The sequence below is a fragment of the Cervus canadensis genome, chromosome 2 (genome assembly GCF_019320065.1).
Source record: "Cervus canadensis isolate Bull #8, Minnesota chromosome 2, ASM1932006v1, whole genome shotgun sequence".
Taxonomy (NCBI): domain Eukaryota; kingdom Metazoa; phylum Chordata; class Mammalia; order Artiodactyla; family Cervidae; genus Cervus; species Cervus canadensis.
The window spans coordinates 22,858,337-22,871,114 of NC_057387.1; the positions used below are offsets into that span (position 1 = coordinate 22,858,337).

Here is a 12,778-nt window from a genome sequence, read left to right on the forward strand (position 1 = left end):
GAAACTTTCTAGTGGGGAGGTTTTCTCTGCCTTCTTTACAAATGCATTCTAGTGTATGACATCTTTGGGCTTCCCAAGTAGCACTAGTGGTAAAGAACCCACCAGCAATGCAGGAGACATAAGAAACGCAGGTTGAATCCCTGGGTTGGGAAGATCCCCTGAAGGAGGGCATGGCATCCCACTCCAATATTCTTGCTTGGAGACTCCCATGGACAGAGGAGTCTGGTGGTCTACGTCTGTAGGGTCACAAAGAGTTGGACACAACTGAAGAGAGTGAATACGTAGGCACGTAGGACATCTCTAGAGGCCAAGAAGTCCCTTCTGATGTTTCATATGTATCCCTCCATGTAACTGAGGACATTCTGTTGTCCACAGTTCTGATGCGTTGGACACTATCTTTATAACATCTTTGCCCATATCCCTTTGAATCTTAGATCCATCCCTCTGAGTCCAGAAGGAAAAGCAACTCAGAAAATAACACAGACATGTGTCCAGGACTGAAAAAAGAGTACAGTTATCACCCAAGTAGATGTGCCCAGGGAGAACTTACACCAGATTCTCTCGTAAAGTAAGCAAACTCCATTATCTGCACACCAAATTACCTTCATGCCATATGCTATTATGATTTGTTTCTCTCTTACCCCAAACCAGTCTGGACAACTCAGTCAAGATCCCAGCTGGTGATTTCAGGACTGAAGAGGCTTCCTGGCCATCGTGCCTACTTAGAAGGGGTAGTCGGCAGTGTACCCTGTAATAAGTACAGTTATTACAGAGAAACTTGGCCAGTTTTACTGCATGTTCATCAGCCAGCTGGATAATCTTAATATGAAAATAAAATCTGATTTATGAGATTGTGGTGAGGTGGCTAGGGGAGTGGATGTTCTACCAGTGATTTCTCTGGTTTCAAACCTTACTGTCAAGGCTGTCTATTTATTCTCTTGGACCACGAAGGGCAATGTGGTACTGCAATATTCTCATCTGGTTTCTGACATAAGAGAATCATGAGACCAGAGTCACAGACTTAACACAAATTGGAAGAGACTTCAACAAGTGGTATCTGAGGCATAGTTCTGTGATCTAGAAGTGGAATTCTAGAGAGTGAATTTCTAGAAAGTGCAGTAAGTCCCAGGGGATGCAATGCTGACTCGTAATGGGCGACGGGGATATGGGGGCAGAGGAACAGGGCAGAGAAGAGCAAAGTCCATCTAGACATGATGTGGCTGGGCTGTCCAGTTCTCTCAGGAGTCTCCCCAAAGCCTTTCTACTGGCGGAGACCATGTTCTTGGGGACCCCTGTGTAAGAGATTATTTTTAAGACTTTAATCTCTTTAGTTGGTTGAGCACTCTATTGAGAAAGCCTACATCTATCAAGGAAAACTAAAATATGAGTGCAATAAAGGTCTCTCCTTTCTCACTTATTGGTCAAGAACTGATGCCTGTGTGCATGCTTGGTCTCTCAGTCATGTCCGACAATTGGCAACCCCAGGCTCCTCTGTCCATGGGATTATCCCGTCAAGAATACTGGAGTGGGTTGCCATTTCCTCTTCTTGGGGATAGTCCCAACCCAGGGATCGAACCCTTGTCTCCTGCATTGTCAGGTGGATTCTTTACACCTGGGAAGCCCCCCAAGGACTGATACAGTCTATTTTGATTAGTTTCCGGAGTCCCCGAAGCTCTTGTCTGAAAACTCTCTTTTCACTACCTCTCCTGGAGGTCAGCGTGCTACACAGAATAGGCATACTTAATGCGCCCTTAGGTTCTGTAGCGTCCTAGGTCATAAGCACAAATGTTTAGGCTTTCTCTTGCTTTTCTGTTCTCTCATGTCTTTGGTCTTGGCTCTGTGAACTAAAGTAAAAAAAATTCCCGAAGATTCCTGCAGCAGTGTGTGAATTAGTCTACACTATGACCACCCCTGCACCATCACCCTTTTAGATCCTGTGAGCGTTCCCCATGTTTCTTCTCCAATCTGCGTGTTGAGGGCCTTCTTCAAACCCATGGTCATTTGGGCCTCCTATCCCACTGCTGTGCATCTGTGATCTCTGTGTCAGCCAGGCAGGTGCCCTTGGACGTGGCACTTACTTACTATGTCCCTAAACTTTGAGCACAAGCACCTATTCTTGCTGCCAAGTTAAGACCCTTCCTTGCCTCAAACTGACCATGAGCCTGACAATGAAGGAGCCAATTTTAACTTTTAATTGAATAAAAACATAGGGTCTAGCACAAGGGTCATGGTCAATTACCTTTTTCCTTTTAAAACCCATTAACAATGTCATCTAACTCACTCTCCTGGGCCTCTTTTCAAAGACCACAATTCTATAAAGAGGCTACTGCTCTTTAAGTATTCTAACTACAGTAACTTTTCTTTCCTTCTTTCATCTGGTTCATCTGTTCTGCCCTGTCTGATAGATAGGGAGTATGATTTTTGTTGGGGAATATTTTATGTGGATAGCTCTCTCTCCAGAGTCCAAATTTCCACAGTTATATCATAAAGATATAGTACAAAAAAATAGAGCTATTTCAGTCATTCCTGATCTGCCCTTTAAAGATCTTTTATTCAGAGAAGAATCAAAGGAATTGAAGATTTGGGAGTCTGGGTGTTCACATCTCCTAAATATACCCCAGTATAGGCAAACAAGATTCTCTAATGCCACCATAGTTTAATTTCTCTTTACAAATATATAGGTGGCATATATGCCATACCTTTGGGTTAGGCAGATGGTTAGAGCATTAACAGTTATGATCAGGGAGGCTACCACAGGACTGCTTTCTCTTTCCATGTTCCCCATGCTATCTAATGTTCCCTTGACCTTGGTTATATGGGATAATCTGGGCAACAGGGGACCTTTGTTACGTCAGGAGTTCATGCAGAAAAGCGTCGGCCTAGGAATGATAGGAGACTTTCCATGTCTGTTGGCTTAGATACTGTCTGATTCAGCTTCTTTCTGTTGCTAACTGTGTTCCCTCTGGGACCAGTATATTTCTCCATATATGGCGATGCAGTTTGATTTAGCTTTGTCTTTTTGGATTAATTCATTTAACACATATTTATTGAAAGCCTTCCATGGAGCTGGGCCTGGTTCATGCTCTGGGAATGAAGAGGTGACCACAGCTGATAAAGGGTGCTGTGCTGGTGCAAATGAGTAATAAACAAAGGATAAGTTAATTGCCAGTTGTATTAAGTGCTGGGAGGGGAAAACACAGGGTGATGTGATGAGTAAAGGAGAGACTATTCTAGATGGGATGGTCAGGGAACTCTCATCTGATTGGGGTGGTGACATTTAAGTGTAGTTAGTTGCTCAGTCTTGTCTGACTCTTTACAACCCCATGGACTGTAGCCTGCCAGACTCCTCTGTCCATGGGATTCTCCAGGCAAGAATACTGGAGTGGGTTGCCATTCCCTTCTGCAGGGGATCTTCCCAATCCAAGGACTGCACTCAGGTCTTCTGCATTGAAGGCAGATTCTTTACCGTCTGAGCTAAGCTGAGATCTAACTATAGGGAAAGAGCCAGTCATGGGAAGAGGATGGGGAAGGACATTTTATGTAGAGGGAATAATAAAGATGAAAGTCCAGAGGCAAGAGTTTTACTTGTTTAAGAAACAGAGATGCAGATGTAGAGAATGGACTTGTGGACACAGAGGGGGAAGGAGAAGGTGGGATGAGCTGAGAGAGTAGCGTTGAAATATATACATTACCATGTGTAAAATAGATAGCTGGTGGGAAGCTGCTGTAATAGCACAGGGAGCTCAGCCTTGTGCTCAGTGATGACCCAGAGGGGTGGGACGGGGTGGAAGTGGGTGGGAGGGAGGTCCAAGAGGGAGGGGATATGAGTATACTTACAGCTGATTGACTTTGTCGTACAGCAGAAACCAACCATTGTAAAGTGATTATCCTCCAATTAGAAATAAAAATAGATTTTATTTGAAAAAAAAAAGGAATAGAATGGACGCATTTTGGCTAAGGCATAATGAGGGAAGGGGAGAGTGAAGGCTGAGGGAAGAATCAGGAAGAACCAGATCATGCAATCTCTGGAGAGCTGGTGCTCAGTGTAGAATTGATACTGAATGGAATAGGAAGCCATAGAAAAGCCTCAAACAGGTGAGGTATAGGATTTGCCTATCGAAGATCATTGCGTCCTGTCCCATCACTTCATGGCAAATAGATGGGGAAACAATGGAAACAGTGGCTGACTTTATTTTCTTGGGCTCCAAAATCACTGCAAATGGTGACTGCAGCCATGAAATTAAAACACTTGCTCCTTGAAAGAAAACCTATGACAAACCTAGACAGCATATTAAAAAGCAGAGACATTACTTTGCCTGTGAGGCGAGCAGAAGTAATGCAACTTAGATTAGGAGTAGGCCTTCCTACTATCAGGTAGCTTTCACTTAACAATGACCACTGTTTGCCAATTAGGACCAATTAGCTTTCACCGATGTTTGCCAATTAGGAAATTAGGAATGGGGCGGAAACCCCCAGGAAAGTTCCGCGCGCGCGAAAGTATTGACCAATGAAATTGCTTTGCAAACGTGTAACCAATCCGCTTCTCACCCTATAAATTTGTGTAACAGCTTGGGCTCGGGGCTCTCTGACCCGCACCACTGCGTTGGTTGCGGGCGGAGAGTCCTGGCTCGAGTCAGTAATAAACTTCCCTTCCTGCGAGTTGCATTGTGTTGGAGGCCTTCTCTCTTTCCGCTTGGGGATTCGGACATCGGGCATAACATGCCAACAAAGGTTTGTCTAGTCAAAGCTATGGTTTTTCCAGTAGTCATGTATGGATGTGAGAGTTGGACCATAAAGAACGCTGAGTGCCAAAGAATTGATGCTTTTGAATTATGGTGTTGGAGAAGACTCTTGAGAGTCTCTTGGGCTGCAAGGAGATCCAACCAACCAGTCCATCCTAAAGGAGATCAGTACTGAATAATCATTGGAGGGACTGATGCTGAGGCTGAAGCTCCAATACTTTGGCCACCTGATACAAAAAGCCCACTCATTAGAAAGGACCCTGATGCTAGGAAAGATTGAAGGCATTAGAAGGGGACAACAGAGAATGAGGTGGTTGGACGGCATCACCAACTTGATGGACATGAGTTTAAGCAAGCTCCGGGAGTTGGTGATGGACAAGGAAGGCTGGCATGCTGCAGTCCATGGGCTTGCAAAGAGCTGGACATGACTGAATGACTGAATTAGGCACTAAACTAGTAGGATTTGCTTTACTTAAAAAAGTCAATGATTGTCGTGTAGAAAACAGACTATAACAAGGACCAAGATAGAACATGAATGCCAGTTATGAAATTATCAATATTTATTTAGGATATTGAGAATTTATCCTTAACTTCCTTGATGTCTTCAAGTGTTAGATCTTATTCAGCCAAGTGCCCCTGCTCTAGAAGTCTATTCTTGCTGACTGCTGTTCTGGGGGGTTTTTATTCTGATAGAGCATTTATTCATTTTCCCATCTCTCCTTTCACCCTTTTCAGTCCATCCACCCATCTATCCATCCTACAAATGTTTATTGAGATGCTGCTATATGCCAAACCCAGTACCAAGCATACAGTTTCTTGCTCAGAGACATGTAAAGTCTATTTATGGAGAGAGACAAATAAACATAACACATTATAATAAGGATTGTAATAGTATAATGTGCAAAGCACAATAGGAAACCTTTAGCAAGTAGCCAGGTAAAAATAGGTGATATTTGAATAAGATCTTAAAAGATAAACAGGAATTTGCCAAATAATAATCATAAAAGCTACTAGCTCTTTCTTTTTTAAGAGGAATTTTTTCAAGTTTTATTTATGTATTTTAATTTTTGGCCACATCCTGCAGCATGTGGGAACTTAATTCCCCCACCATAGCTTGAACCCATACCCCCTACATTAGAAGGTGAAGTCTTAACCACTGGGCCACCAGGGAAGTCCAAAAGCTACTCTTTCTTAAACTTAGGGGCTAAGCATTGTGCTCTGAACTTTATGTTATCTCTCTTAATCTTTCTCCCAACCTAATAGGCTAGGTATTATAAATCTCATTTTATACACAAAGACTTGGAAGAACAGAGATCAAAAAACATCCCCAAGCCTCACAGCTTGTCAGTAACAGTCCTGGTAATCTTATGTCTGTATGACTCCAAAGCTTATGTTTTTAACTATATTGTTTCTCTATTGTCTACAGATAGGAGTATGATTTTTGTTGGGGAATATTTTATATGTATAGCTCTTCCGTTCTCGGGTACAGATTTCCATAGTTATTTCATAGAAACATAGTATATTCAAATAGTTTTAATCACTAGCTATTTCAGCCATTGCTGATCTGCTCTTTTAAGATCTCTGCTTTCAGAGGAGGATTTCGGGCAAGAGAGCAACATATACAAGGCAGTGAGGCAAAGAAGAGCATTGGCATATTTGAGGGAGATCAGGGATTTGGGGTGGAGTGGTTGAGGGTGCAGGAGTAAGCTGCTGGCCAGGATGGGACTGAGGCAAGAGGGCGTCACACACCCTACTGTGATTTTGTCTTCCTCCTGTGGGCAAACTCTGCAGTCAGGCCATCGGTTCTCTATCTTTACAATCTGGAGAACTGGATCAGGTCCTGATTGATCTCAGCAACCGATCGGCAACCTAAAAAAAAAAAAAAAAAAATGTAGTTTAAAAGCTCATTTCTCTGAAACCTCAGTCGCCACCCCACCATGGGGATAGAAACAAGCCTTGAGCCTTGTCCTCACCCTGATAAGATGTTATATGTACAGAACATATCCCGTAATTCTGATTACACTGGGGATTGTTCTATGAGCCTGTGCCTGTGTCCTCTTTTAAAACAGCCATGGCAAAATGGCACGGTAAAAACATAAAAACAGTATTTCAACTTTTTGAAAAGTCAGTTTGTGTGCAGTGAAAACACCTGACTTTTATTGCCATCCAGATAAACCTTGGGGCTTTCCTGGTAGCCCAGAGGTAAAGAATCCGCCTGCAATGCAGGGAATGTCGGTTCGATCCCTGGGTCAGGAAGATCCCCTGGAGGGGGAAATGACAACCCATTCCAGTGTTCTTGCCTGCAGAATCCCATGGTCAGAGGAGCCTGGCGGCTATATTCCATGGGTCACAAAAGAGTCAGACATGACGGAGGCAACTGCGTACACTTTGGATAAGCCTTCAGGACACAGGAAGGATCAGTCAGGAAGGACGAGGGCTCAAGGAAAGCAGACAAGATGGGGTGAATGTTTCATACAACTGTCTTCTAAAAAAAGTTTTAAAGCAGAATATCTTTCTTTAGTGGAGGATCTTAATTAAAATGCAAAACTGGACTGTCATAGAGATGAGACACAGGAATTGAAGAGAGTGACTCCAGATAAGACGACAAAAGAGAAGGGAGAAAGAGGTAATGTCAGTTGCAGAATTGTGGACTCAAGAAAATTCACCGGTGATAAGAAGTTGAGTAAGACAACGTGTAATATTTCATAAGTTCTTCCCCATCTGTGATGTGTGTATGGTTATCTCCAAAAACCTAACTAGAAAATTGTGTTATTCACAGAGGTATATTAATGAGAGGCTCTTTTTCAAAAAATCGAAGCAGAGGAAAGAGTTGAGTTTTATGTCTGTGTTGATTATTTGTGTTTGTTTATTCACTAAATCATGTCTGAATCTTGCGACACTATGGACTGTAGCCCACCAGGCTCCTCTGTCCCATGGGATTATCCCAGGCAAGAATACTGGAGTGGGTTGCCATTTTCCTTCTCCAGGGGATCTTCCCAACCCAGGGATCAAACTCGTGTCTCCTGAATTGGCAGGCAGATTCTTTACTACTGAGCCACAAGGGAAGCCCCTGGTGTTGATGATAGGTGACAGGAATGGCAGGTGAAGGAGGCATAAATAACTCATAAAATGAACTAAGTCAGCAGAAGTGGGAATTTGGAGCCAGAGGTGCTCTCATCAGAAGTGACAATGATTCTGACAGCTCTGGGTTTCCACGGGGCAGACAGCTTTGGAGAGGGTAGATTTCCTCAAGGAGCACAGAGATGCCAAAATAGAAACTGCTGATACATTATAGTAGAAACAAATATTTAAGCTATGTAAAAATGTCTCAGTAGTTGCATCAAAGTGTGTGATACCATTTTGAGACACTTTGAAACATCTGTTCCCATTTAAGCCCTGGTACTATTTGTGTACTGTTCTATTTATCAGTATAAGCTCATTAGATGGAGTCTTGGTCCACTTGGTACCAGGGACATTGCCTTGTTCTTGGTAGAGGTTCACTAAAGGTTTAAGAGTGAATTCATAATTACAATGTATTCTTGTTTTTTCATTACTGTAAATTAGGAGGATATTCACACTAAAACACTTTAGCTAAATTAAAACAAAGTAGGTAATTTTGAGCAATAAAACTCAAGAAGATTCATATACTCTTCTGTTTCAGCCCCTGCCCCTTACAAGAGATGAGACCTAAGTGAGGTCTGTGCACACATGATTTATATGTACACAGTTTTGTTTTCCAAGGCAAATTGGGATTGTAACATTCCTATATATACAGTTTTGGCATATGGTCTCACAATTAGGAAAAGATGATTTCTAAGCTTATTTTGATTTCACAATAGTGCAAACAGGGTTCTCTTCTCAGGGCTGCGATGTCACAAGATCACAGAGGAAAAATGTCACACATCTCCAGGAGAATTAGGATAGAGAAGTCATATTGACTGATCACCTCCTGGGTGCTGGTTTTGTGTCATGCATCTTACATGCATTGTGCGTGGAAGGGCTAATCTTGGACTGCAAGGAGATCCAACCAGTCCATCCTAAAGGAGATCAGTCCTGGGTGTTCATTGGAAGGACTGATGTTGAAGCTGAAACTCCAATACTTTGGCCACCTGATGGGAAGAGCTGAGTCATTTGAAAAGACCCCGATGCTGGGAAAGATTGAGGGCAGGAGGAGAAGGGGACGACAGAGGATAAGATGGTTGGATGGCATCACCGACTCAATGGACATGGGGGTTTGGGTGGACTCTGGGAGTTGGTGATGGACAGGGAGGCCTGGCGTGCTGCGGTTCAAGGGATCGCAAAGAGTCGGACACAACTGAGTGACTGAACTGAACTGAACTGAATGTGAAACTCTGTGGGGTTTCACATTATGATTTTCTATTTGAGTGAGTTCCACCAAAAACACAGCCCTCCTCACCTGAGACCCCCTTCTCCCCAGGGACCAGCTTGAGGAGTCTTTCCTGAGGGACCGATACTCACAGAGAATGCTGAGGGATGCCCTTCAGCCTAAGTTTTCTCTTCTTTCCCTTCTTCCCCAAACCCTCCTGCCCATCCCACATTTGGTTGTTGATTAGTCATTTTTTCTCTGCATTTAAACAATACTCTCATTGGAGAACAATTAGAAGGAAAGGAATGTAAAAAGTTAGGCATAAAAGTATTCATCATCCTGTTTTTTCTTTCTTTTTTTCCTGACCCCATTTAAAAAGAGTGCTCTCTACCCTCTATTTTAGAAAAAGATTTTCCAGCCTCTATTTCCATCCCAATGGTTGTTAAGTATAAACTTTTGGTGGAATAAAAAAGCTTTGTTATTGTGAATTCCCCCGCCAGGCTTCTGTTTTAAAAGTTCAGACATAGTATCACAAAGACAGGAGAAAATATTTGGGGGAGCAAGAGAAGTCACCTCAACCTCTTGGAATCTGCAGAAACTCCTAGATCTTCCCATCTCTCTCTCCCTCCCAAGGGCAAAAGACATCAACACAATATCTGTTCACATTTGTGCCCCCCTTGCCCTCACGGGAGAGACTTGGCAACCTTGGGTTATTTATTGACTTATCTTCATAGACATTGGCCCCAAATGGACAGTCCTGGTCCTTGATGTCTTAGTCCACTTCCTCCTTTTTTTTCCTATTAATCTACTCATTTGAAAGGGACTGGCATTAATGCTGGTCTAAGTTTTCTAGCTTATACTACTTAAGCCCAAAAGGCTGAGGTTACAGCCCCAAGGAACACTATGTAGCTTGGATGCTGAGTACAAGATACTTGTCTAAATAGCTCATGAAAACCAGACTAGAAAAGACCTGGACACCTTGCCTTGTGCCTGGCAGATGGCAGACACTTGGTAGCATCATCTGTGGAAACAAGTCAATGGCACAAAAATGGTCTTAACTCCTCTTCAGAGCTCTTGATTCATTATTTTGTTACTTCTGGAGGAAGTTTCTGTTATTACCAAATTTTAGAATTGAGGCATGAATGGAGGTCTTATTTGGGTTTATCTTGTCTGCTTCTCACATTATAATCTATTACCATCTACAGCAGACAAAGACAATCAGAGACAGAGCTACTGATGACTGGCATTTGGGCGGCCAATTTTGTTTGAGACAGCTCCAAGCATTTTAGGACATTTAGCATCCTTGACCCCTGAGTACTGAATACCTCCAACACCAACCCTGCATCACTGTGCCAATGAGAAAAAAAGATAAGCCACCCCCCACCCCCAAAACAAATGATTCTGAAGAGGGAAGTTACCATCATTAGCCGAGAATCACTATTTCACAGGATCACCGGATTCCAGTGATCACATGGACTTGCTGAACACATGTAAGTTTTTATGAGCACTACTTTACAGTCATCTCAGTTTTGCCTGACACCTGCCTGTGTAACTTTGAGACATTCGAGTTTGTCTTGCTGACTGTGGTTACCCAGGATGATGTTTCTCCTTCTCTCTGTTCTGTCATCCTGCTTGCTTCCAACTCCCCAGCTCCTCCATGCTTTCCCCGTGACTTAATTTCTCTACTCTTCACAATCCATGAATCTTACTTAAAGTTCACCCCCAGAACTACATCTGACAAGTTTGATGGGATCTGAGCAGGCCAGAGAGAAATGGGACCCTCTTTACCACAATCTGAAATTGCACTTGCTTTTGTAGCAGATGTATCACATTCTGAGTTTATGCTTGACCGGCTCAGATGGTAGAGAATCCGTCTGTAATGCAGGACACTCAGGTTCAATCCCTGGGTCGGGAAGATCCCCTGGAGAAGGAAATGGCTGCCCACTCCAGTGCTCTTGCCTGGGAAATCCCACGGACAGAGGAACCTGGTGGGCTTACAGTCCACGGGGTCACAAAGAGTCAGACCTGACTGAGCAACTAACACTTTCATTCCACTTTTGTCTCGGGCATTTCCTCTGCGCCCTCTCTGGGTTTGGGGGAGGCAAGTGAGAAGGAAGGACCCGAGCTTCTGTTCTTTAGACGGCCTGCTTTCAGTTCTGAGTTAGGAAAAGAATGGTAAAAACTTACCTGTCAGGGTCATGGAAGTGTGGAATTCATTTTTTAAAATATCCAAAACTTCCTTAACACCATGTTCACCCTGCTCATAAGACAGAGAAGAGAGGAGACAACAGAGAGGTGTGAAGGGACGTCCTGACCACAGGCTGAGTTTCAACACTAAGTGAGGGGACTTCCCTGGTGGTCCCTGGAAGACTCCATGCTGTCAACGCAGGGGGCCTGGGTTCCATCCTTTGTCAGGAAACTAGATCCCATACACCTTGAGTTCGTGTGCTTCCACTAAAGAACCCATATGCCACAACAGAACTGAAGATCCTGCATGCTGCAACTAAGACCTGGCGCAGCAAAGTAAATACACATTAAAAAGTATTTCTAAGTGAGCTCAGAGCTGTGGTGGGGAGGATGGGGGCTATCTGTGAAATTTGAACTATTTTGGGGATAAAGGAAAGCAAAGAGGAAAATTGTGGGTATGAGAGCTCTTGAAAATTTACAACATGCTGTGGAAGAAGTGTGGAGGGGCAGGCGAGGTGTCACCGTCCTTCAGGATCTGTGGCACCCCCCAAGACTGGTTAAACTTGGGGGTTAAACCACAGAAGCACATGGAAACAAACGAGAAGTGGGGTGCCTTCCGGTTGGTTTTCACTTTACCACTCTCACCTTGTAAGCAAGACCCCACAGGATGGGTCTCCCCACAAAAACGCACTTAGCCCCGAGGGCTAGAGCCTTCAGCACATCGTTGCCAGTCCGGATCCCACCATCCAGGTACACTTCAACCTTCCCTTTCACAGCGGCCACCACTTCTGTCAGGGCATCGATCTGAAAACAAGAGACAAGTGTGGCTCGAGGGACTTGCCTTTGGACTCTCAGGGAGTCTGGGGACAGCACTGCCCCCCGGGCTTGGCTGGCTCCAGGAGGTCTAAGCTGGGGCAATGCCTCATGGCTCCATGCATGAGGCTGCAGGTGCTGTCAAAGCAGAGTAGCTACATTCCCAAGGCCCAGGGACTCTTTCCAGGCTACCCCCTCCTGCCATTTCCTGCTCTGACAGAGTTCAGGTGTTTACAGCTTGGAAGAAACTCTTGGTATCTCTTAACATCCCCAAGGGAGCATTTTCCACTTGTAGTGTTTGCTTTTGTGTGCTGAGTCACTCAGTTGCGCCTGACTCTTTACTGCCCCGTGACTGTAGCCCTCCAGGCTCCTCTGTCCATGGGATTTTCCAGACAAGAATACTGGAGCAGGTTGCCATGCCCTCCTCCAGGGGATCTTCCCAGCCCAGGGATTGAACCCAGGTTTCTTGTTTTTCCTGCATTGGTAGGGAGATTCTTTAGCACTAGTGTCTCCTGTTCTTTTTATTTCATTTCATTTTTTACAAGCATTTTATATTGGGGTATAGCCAATTAGCAATGTTGTGATAGTTTCAAGTAGACAGCAAAAGGATTCAGCTATACATGTATCTGCTCACCCCCAAACTCCCCTCCCATCCAGGCTGCACACATTTTAATGTTCTTCATTTTAAAGAAAATTTTGATTTGATCCT

At 43.9% G+C, this 12,778-nt stretch overlaps 1 protein-coding gene across 3 annotated transcripts in view; it reads right to left on the reverse strand.

Moving 5' to 3' along the window:
- Nucleotides 1–5,278: 5,278 nt before the first annotated feature.
- Nucleotides 5,279–12,778, reverse strand: part of HAO2 (hydroxyacid oxidase 2) — a 30,103-nt gene continuing 22,603 nt past the window's right edge. For all 3 annotated transcript variants that reach the window (XM_043459518.1, XM_043459524.1, XM_043459533.1), the window contains 3 exons: nt 11,902–12,060; nt 11,257–11,326; nt 5,279–6,611 (listed from right to left, as the gene is read on the reverse strand). In XM_043459518.1, the coding sequence (XP_043315453.1) occupies nt 6,556–6,611; nt 11,257–11,326; nt 11,902–12,060 (285 nt within the window). In that variant the 3' untranslated portion in view covers nt 5,279–6,555. The remainder of the gene's footprint in view (nt 6,612–11,256; nt 11,327–11,901; nt 12,061–12,778) is intronic.